Genomic DNA, 9,572 nt, shown 5'->3' on the forward strand with positions numbered 1-9,572 from the left:
AAGTATCAAAAAGAATGAAAAAGTTGTCTCTTGATGTATAACTTTTCATTTTTCACCCCAAATCATCAAAGATTATTCCCCTGCCCTCCCATCAATCTAAAATATTAACACCCCTGCCCCCCCCCTTTTTCTTCAAAATTCATTCAATCTCTTAGTATTTTATCGCTGAATGGGGGGGGGGGAAATAATAACCGATATACAACCCTGTAAAACTTTTTGTTCCAACCAACCTAGATTTATACACTCCTCATCATCCTTCTCTACAATCTTGTTTAGAGGAACCAACTTTCCCAACTTCTTTCGGGCAGATTCCTTCTTCTCCAACTCCTAGGAAACAAAAAGATAAGTTGAAAAAGTTAATTTTCATATTTCATAAATGTGGTACTAAATTAAGATTTTTCATTTTGATGTGGATCCAGTTCCTGGATCCATCCCGAAAAAATGGATCCGGATCCAGGTCCTATACATTTCTTCAAGATTTACTGACTTTTTGAAGAAATGAACAAATTCATTTTTTTAGCTTATTTTGCGCTGAAGCTTTATGAAACATTCCGAGGTTAGGAAGTTTTTATTAATCTCGTATTAGTTAGCCATTGAAATAAATTATTTTGTTTTTTAAAAGTTTTGGTGAACTTTTTGCTTCTTGGATCGAATTCGTGGATTAGCATATTTTTCCGAATCCGAAACCAGGAAGCCAACGGATCCAGATCCTAAGCATTGGTTACATAAAAATAACATCAACTTTTGGTTGACAAAATAAATATTAAAAATAATGGAATAGATTTGTTCTCATGCAGTGAATATAAAATGGTACCATTAGCTTCTTCTCTAATTCTTCTTGTTCCTTCTTCTTTTCATCCATCTTGTCCTGATTCCTGGCAATCCTTCCAGATCGACGAAAGTTTCCAGGAGTCTCTTCCGTCTCAGTAGTATCTTTTCTATCACCATGTGAACTTTCAGAAGTCTCTTCCTCCTCTTCAGAAGCTAGGTATTTTCCGGGTGGTTCTTTCCTCGAGTTTCCAGGAGTCTCTTCCGTCTCAGTAGTATCTTTTCTATCACCATGTGAACTTTCAGAAGTCTCTTCCTCCTCTTCCGAAGCTAGGGATTTTCCGGGTGGTTCTTTCCCTGAGTTTCCAGGAACATTTTCGTCCTTGTCTTTTGCTTCTACCCCTTTAGAATGATCTATCTTTGAAGATAAAGTATTCGGGGACTTGGAAGATTTAGATTTGAACTTGGTTGTCGTTAAAGCATTTTCTGATTTATCTGACTTAATTCTCTGACTTTTCGCTTTCCTAAATGCAAAATTAAAATAAAAAACAATAATTATAATCATAAAAAAATCAATTAACGTCTAATCAAACTCAATCTATTCAAACGCAATCAAGATGAGCAAATAGAAATTCAACATCAGATCCCATCCCCATGTACAATGTACATCTGGTTGTACAATGTAAATTCTGCATCTAGATTAATTCTTATTATGCCATCTATCAATAAAGAATGTAAAAGAAACCAATTAATTCTTTTTAATACCTTGCAGCCGTACGAAGAGAGACGGTATTCTTGATAACATTAAGTCCTAAAGGTGAAGTCCGTCCACTTTAAAAATTCAAGTTATACATTCACGTTTCAAAAAAAAAAGAATCTCAATTGACCCTCCATACAAAGCGCTTGAAACATATTTTGATCAATAATAACAAAAAAGAAGATATCGTCGTTTTTCTAGATTTCTCCACTAAAGAATGCGCACGTCACTTTTGGAGTAAAACCACAATTAAAAATAATCAGTTTTTAAAATTATAAACATTGATATTTAATTCATACTTGGTCAGACAAAACTTTTAAGGGTAACATTTTGCATCGCACATTGCCACCTTTGCATGGGAGATTACTTGAAATATATCGCACAGTCCCTTTCAGAATTAGAAGAAGATAATTCAAGAAAAAAAAGAAAAAAAAAATAAAGTTCTGGGACGGATAATATTATTTGCTAGGAAATGTAATGCTTAAGAATGTTTTCCTGGTATTATTGCTACTGCTCGCACTACCGAGCAATTCTTTTAAAGGTTTCTCATCAATATACAGGGATTGCTTGTATTTCTTACTTCTAGATCCTTAACATAATTTATATTAGAATGGTATTAAATACGACACTGTAAGCTGTACGGTACAACAAATGTACAGTAACTTAATGTAAGTTTCGATGAAATATTATAAAGTTTGTTAATGCAAGAAACAAGTAAGTTTGCCGTCCGATTCCAGAATAACAAATTATATTGACATTTTTCTGCAGTACACATTGTGACATCAGAGATTGCCAATTCTAACAAAAACTCAATAATGTTCTGGACCATGTAAAATTAACTGAATCAGTATAAAACTTACCCGCCAACTTTTCAAACTGGTTTGGAGTCAGCCATTGATTTTCGTAGAGAACACAGGCCCCCACCCCTCCTTCAGGTATAGTTTATTTTAGGATAATAGTTCTCTATTTGTTTAGACATCTGACCTGAACCCTGTTCTCTTCAGTTCACGGTTACTCTATAGTTGAGACCAATTCTTGGAATAGAAGTGCCCAAGGACCTAGTTTATTTAGAATTTTCATGGTAAGGTCCTTTTAAAAATACTTGAAGTCTTTTTTCTTCTTTAATTTTTAATTTCTAACATTCCCTTGGTGTGAGACCTAACCAAATTCATTTTGACGTTTCTTTGAGCCCAGAACTCCAAATACAAAGTATATTTGTACAAAGATTAAAAATATAGTGAAGGCAATTCACATATGGAATAGAATAAAAACAACTTTAGGGTCCCATCCCATAAATAATTTAAAAAGATAAAAACAAAAACACTAAAAAGAGCAATAAATATAAAGACACAGCAGTTTCCAAAGCAAGTGGATTTTACTTGCGCGTAAGGTTTCCAGCGAACGAAAACTTACCCCAAAAAAATGCGAAAGTTTCGTTCGTATTTCGCAAACTTTTCCGCTAAATTACGCATTTTTTCGAGAAAATGAATTAAGAGAAAGTTGCGAAAACTATACAAAATTTTGGGGAACACAATTTTCGAGAAAAGTGTTCTAGCTGCAACAAATAATTTCTCTTTCTTTAAATGTTTGATGAAGAGAGTTTTTTTTCGCGAAATTTTTGCATTTATTCGAGAAATTTTCGTATTTCTTATTTCGCGAAACAGATTAAAGAAAAATTTCGGCAAAGAATTTAAGCATTTTTTGCGAGCAAACGAAATGCGAAAAAATTATTTTCGAGAAACGCTACGCAAGAAACCCTACATTAACATCCTACCTCGGTTAGAAGTACTTGCGCCAAAAATGTTGAAAAATATTGATTGATTGATTTTTTTGTTTTTGCGTAGTTCAAGAAACCATTTGGCGCACACCTTTCCAGTCAAGATAGGGTTTTAATTTTGTGTGTGTGTATTCTAGACATGTTTATCTCCAAAATAACTGATATGCATGTTGATAACCAAATTAGGGATGGACATATTAAATTTTTTGTGAAAAAAACGAAAAAAGGTGAAATTTTAATCAATTGGCGCACCCCGAAAAAAAAATTTAAGAATTTTTTAAAAATTATTGTTGAAAATCTTGCAAAATTTTGCAACTTTCTGGCGACCTTGCATCTCTGTACCAAAAGTGACCCTAAAAATGAACACCCCTAATAGACAGCCCACGGAATTAAGCACAGAAAAGCTATTTTATATATATAAACTATTTTCCTGAGATGTATTTAGAGAAATCAAATTCTCCCTCCTTGCCTTTACACATCACTTTATATACGCCTGTCTTCTAAATAATCAAAATTAAATATTTTAAATTAATTAATCAACCAGTATTTCAGATTTCTAAATAGTAAAAATTAATTTATTTTTTATTAAAAGCATTTTATGTATATTCACTTTAAAACTTAGATCCTACTCTCCAGTTAGCGGGTCAGGTCATCATTTATTATTCTGGTTTCATGACTGCATTTTTTTGCTCGTAATAAATGTCTTTAAAAGTATATAGGGTCTTGATTCCCCTAACTGCCTTAACCTTTAACAACTCGAATAAAAAAGTTTTTTCTAATGCCCAGATTAACTCTTTTCATCTCCAGGTAGAAATAAGGTATCTACCTTATCTTTGTCCGGACAAAGATTTAAAGGGTACCGTTGTGAATCGGATATGCCTTTCTAAAAATGAAAGGTCACGCTTACAGTCCCTTTAAGGTTACTGTATGTGGTTGTAATTTCAAGTGACCCTCCATCTGAAGAGGGTCATGTCCAATTCACATTTTAAAATCTGAATTTTTAATTACTAATAATTATGTCCTCCAATCTCCATTGCAGATTCTGAAGCAGAGATCCGCCTTTGTTCAAGAAACCAAAATTGAAAATAATCAATTTTGAAAGTGGAAATAAATGATTACATCTACAGTCCCTTAAAGGGAGTGACCGGCTATGTAAGGTAGTTGAACTGGGTATGCAGTGTTGTGGAAAACTAATTCTGAAAACGTATCCACCCTCTAAGTGGGAGTATTGAACGTCGAATTTGCGCTCAAACTCAGGATTTACAGGTCTTTAAAAAGTTTAATATGTCTCAAATGAATCAGAAAAAAGTTTTCCACAACACTGCATACTCAGTACAACTACCTTACATAGCCGGCCACTCCCTTTAATTATATGTTATTCATTCAAGAAAAGCTTGATGCAAATTATTGTATCAACTTTTTAGGTATTAAATGAGAAAAAAGGGCAGAAAAAGAACTTAATTTGTTCATTACCATTGGTTTAAATCCAGTTTTTAAATTCTCTTTATCTTCTCCAAGTTCAAACTCCTTGCTCCCAGATTCTTCCAATCCTTTTTTTTCAGGGTCTTCCTCCTTTCCTTCCCTTCGACGTCTCTCTTCCCCCTTTCTTCGAGTTTTCCTGAATTTTATGAAAAAATAATTAATACAAATTATTTTTCAAAATCTTGTAGACGTGATTTCACAGTTAAAAAAATTTAGCATTAAATTCGTTGATGGAAATGTTTTTAGATGGATATTTTGAAAACAACATTAATTAACATTTTATGATTTGCAATCTATCAAATGTCCAAGCAATTAATTTCTTCAAGGAAGCAGTAGTTTTGATTACAGGGGGAGTATAAAAAAAGAAGAAAAGGAAAAAGGGGGGGAAGGGGGAAAAAAATATATTAAAAGAAGAAACGCAATAATATCACTTTACTAACTCAAATGAGTCTGGGGAAGAAAATTCAAAAAATATTTCATTTCCTTTATTTCTGAATGGCGATGTTATTACTTTCCCCAGTTGCTTAAGAGAAAAGAAAAAACATGATTTCATCCAAAAATATTAAAAAGTTTCCCCCATTTCCTACGGGGAAGATAAACCAGATATTTTAGAAAAGTTTCATATATTTCCTTTAAACTGAGTCTCGTTTCCCAATTGTATTTAGAAGAATCTTTTAAAAACTTTACTGTAACGCAGGCATAAGCTGGTTGGACTTATAGACAGCTTAGTGTCAAACAAGATTTTTCACTTTTTAAAAAAAATATTATCACACAGGTTTGAAACTATGCTAAACCTTATCGGGGAAAAATATCCAATTTTCCCCCTAAAATCAATATAATGTTTTGCCACCAATAAAAAAGCTATTCTGTTACCGTACGCATACATGACTGAAAAAAATAGATTGAAAAGGGCTTTAAGAATTTCAAAAAAATCTTAGAGGGGACCTGGTGTTTGACCTTTTTAGGGCAGCAAAACACTCCATTGTACAACCAAAATATAAAAATTTTCTCCGCAAGGGTGGCTCTGCCCCATGCAAAGCCCCCCACCCGCAGAAAACTTCTTTGAAGTTTGCGCTGCTGCTTCGCCCGGTCCAAAAAAACCTTATGTTTGGGATGTGACTTTGGGGAAAAAACACCCCTGGCCCTGGGTAAAAAATGTGGCATGAAGGACTGAATAATTGTAAATTTAAGATAACAATCAAGGAAATAATGCGAAATGACTTTAAATATAGTAAAGTTAGTGATTTAGTGGCAAAAATAGCTAGTTTTCGATAAAAAGACAGAAAAAAATGTTCCCCTCCGGGAACATTCAGGACAATAATGCCAGGGGGGGGGGACAATTCAACTTCTAGTAAGAATATACTCCCCTGATTTTGAAGCTTGGAAAAATTAAAAATGGATGTAACTCTGATTTTAATATTTAATCTAAAAGATATCTTACTTTTTAGACTTGGGGGTAAAATCCAGTTCAATCATTTCAACATCTTCATATTCATCATCACTCTTGATAGAACTCAATACAGAGAGCATATTCTTTAGTCTTGCATCCTGAAATCAACATTGTAAACCAATCTCTTCCATAAACTTGAAAGGGTCAAACTTTTTTTCATGTCCACCGGCACCCAATGGTTGTCAGCACAAAGCTGTTAGTAATTATTAGAAAACGTCAATTCCATTTCAAACTTTACAGAAAGTATTTGTAAAAATACCTTAAATTTCCTAGTTGGAGTCTCCATGAGTACTTTAATGGGCTTGTAACTGTCTGTGTCCACTTTCTTCGCAGATTCTTTATCAACGCTTTCTACTTTGACGTCTACTTCTTCTTTATCAACTTTAGCCGCTATGAACTTGTTCTGATCTTTACTAGAGTTCACATCCGGAATTTTAGGCGGATTTTGTTGTTCTTCCTTTTCAACCGTCTCAATATGTTTCTCTTTAGATTCAGTTTGTTCTGAAGTTATCTTTTTATTTTCTTCTAAGTGTTTGGAGGTTTCATCAAGAACTGGTTGAGGAATTTCTTTCCGTTTCATCATCATTGTAAAGGCATTCTTCACACCTGGGCTCCCGGATGCTATCGTAGAATTCTGAAATGGTTTCACAGATTTCTTATCTTCAACTTGGTTTGATGGTTTCACGTTTTGCTCCACTGTTGTATCAAGGATGTCAGTAGTATCAACAGTGTTCTCAGGTGTGTCTTCGGTCACTACAGTATCAGCATCGTTAAAATCCAACGAAATATTACTATCTGAATCACTGTCTATCACGCGAACTCGTTTTCTCTTTTTGTTGAATAATCTGGAAGAAACATGAGTACTTGGATCAGGTCTCGCATCTCCGCTACTCTTCTTGAAGAAATGCTGAATGGAGTTCTGTTTCAGTCCTAGGCTTTCTGAGGTGGACGTGTCGCCGGATTTTTTTATTTTCTTTCTCATCTCCTGATCTTCTTCAACGTCCTCCGTTTTTCTTTTCCTAATTTAAACACAAATAAAGAAAACAAAAATTAACAAGCTTGTTCCAATGATTTTGATTAATTGATTGCTCGGAGGCCGAATATTAAGAATTTGAGCCGCCGCTCAAATATGAGGCGCGGTTCAGAATGGTTGGTTCCACTATAAATTGTATTCAGTGTCTCGAGACTTAAGTGCTCAATTCAAACCAGTTTTTGGCAGATCAGTGACGCAATTTTTTTATTCCATAGATTCGGCCTCGGAACTAAAAATCAAACTATTTATCAAACCTTTGAACTAATAATTGAGAGCGGAAAGGAATTTGAATCAATTTGTTCCGCATATTTAAAAGGTTCAAACTCAGATTTAAGTCAATGATCTTAAATGCTGGACTAAATAAGTTTAGTCCAATATTAAATATAATTCAATAATAATAAATAAATGTGTAAATAAATTTGGTTGCCTGGATAATGATCACGTGGAAAGTTGGGATAATATTACAAATAGAAATTATTCAGGATTCAAATAAGAAAGTTTGCGTACATATCAAAACCACAAAGAAATCTAATATCACTATAACTTTCATTATCTTATATTATCCAATTTTCTTAAAACAATACCTTTTCGGTAATGAATTATTATTCATTTTCTTAGATTCTTCATCTTTATCCTGTTGGTCCTTTCCTTCAGTTTCTACTGAACTTTCCTTCAAGCATATTTAATTATAAAAAAGGTATTTTTTCTAAAATAATCTCTTAAGGATGGAAGTAAAAAATGGAGCAGAATACACCAAATCCCCTGAATTTTGATGAAGTTCTTTAGGTTTAGTACTAATCTACGCTAGGAAAATGAGGGATAATAATTTTGACAAAAATACCAAGTCAGCTAGATTATAAAAGTTAATAAAAAAGCGAGAACTTAAGTCCTAAACGACATACATAATAATTACTAAACTTTTTTACATTAATTAATTGCTTTCCTTTTCATTTGATTGATTCTGCACTTTCTCCTTGGTTCCAGGTTCTGGAACATTTTGAACACCTGGTTCTAGGTTCTTGGTTTGTAAATCAGAACTTTCTGTTCCATCGTCAGAATCAGGGTTCCCTGTACTCGGGGTGGAACCTGATGGTTCAAGATCAGGGTTCCCTGTACTCCGGATGGAACCTGAGGGTTCAAGATCAGGGTTCCCCGTACTCCGGATTGAACATGGGGGTTCTTGAACAGGGTTCTCAGTCTTTTTGATGGAATCTGAGGGTTCAGAATCAGGGTTTTCTAAGGTCTCCAAGTTCTTCCCCTCGGGCGTTGACAACAAACCAGATTTAGGACTATACATTAAGAAAATTAGTTTCATTGAATGTATAATGACACTTCATCAATAAATCAGGCTTTCAGGGCGCTTTGCACCTCTTTTCTATAAAACGTTTAGATTTTAACAGTTCTTTTTAAAGTTGTCATTTCTTCTTTGAACATCGTAACATAAAATTTCGCAATTTTTTGTTTGCGTAAATTGCACCCCAAAATTGTTTAATCAACTTTACTTCTGGACAAAGCTTTCATTTTCAACCATCCATCAACCATTCCTTATGTCATGTGAGGTACCACAACAAAATGTATCCGTTTATCTAATTTGTCCATAGCAACAAATATCAACATGATATCAAATTAACAGTGGGATCCTTATACCCTTTGTCTGAGTAACCATGAGAGAGATGTCGGTGTCTGGTTCAAAGGGTACCGTTGTGGATCAGACATGAAAGAGCACTTGAAATTACTTACATAACTGAACACAAAATAATGCAAATGTGATTGCCCAAGACGATAAACTGACTGTTAAGGCTAAAGTTTACGGGATACACCTCTGCTAATTGTAATTCAAACGCCTTCAGTGACTCTTTAAAGCAATATCACAGCAATGAATTGGTTATTACCGTGAAATAGGTTTAAAGAAGGCAAGAAGAGTTCCTTTATCCATTTTTATTAAAGTTTATACTCAAGTCATTCTTAAATATCTGAAATTATGTACATTAATACTTCATTATGTTGAAAATAATCATTAACCCTATTCCTGCTGGGGGGGGGGGGTCAATTTGACCCCCCTTGTATTTTTTTACTGAACTCATAATGTATTAATCTTCGGCTGTTGAACTTTTCTGTCTTTTTCTTAACACCCATAGCCCTCCCTTTAGGTCTAACACTGGGCTTTAACACTAACTGTCTGAGTCCTCAGGCACACTGCCTGAATGACTACTTTTTCTTGAAACCAACTAAATCTTTGTTTTGACCCACTTTGAGTTGTCAGATTTTGTTAACTTTTAGCTTTTTGGAAAATGGACTGATATAA

At 34.0% G+C, this 9,572-nt stretch overlaps 1 protein-coding gene across 1 annotated transcript; it reads right to left on the reverse strand.

Moving 5' to 3' along the window:
• Positions 1-230: 230 nt before the first annotated feature.
• Positions 231-9,249, reverse strand: LOC111706137 (ABC transporter F family member 4; the record flags this gene model as incomplete). The annotated part of the gene is given in 12 exon segments (XM_023478922.1): positions 231-327; positions 815-1,292; positions 1,534-1,599; positions 2,021-2,114; positions 2,386-2,454; positions 3,733-3,802; positions 4,776-4,920; positions 6,226-6,332; positions 6,494-7,253; positions 7,852-7,937; positions 8,211-8,556; positions 9,160-9,249. Coding segments are annotated over 12 exon segments (2,362 nt in total), but the record flags the coding sequence as incomplete, so codon positions are not given.
• Between the last annotated feature and the right edge of the window lie 323 nt (positions 9,250-9,572).

The sequence above is a fragment of the Eurytemora carolleeae genome, unplaced genomic scaffold, assembly GCF_000591075.1.
Source record: "Eurytemora carolleeae unplaced genomic scaffold, Eaff_2.0 scaffold223, whole genome shotgun sequence".
Classification (NCBI taxonomy): Eukaryota; Metazoa; Arthropoda; class Copepoda; order Calanoida; family Temoridae; genus Eurytemora; species Eurytemora carolleeae.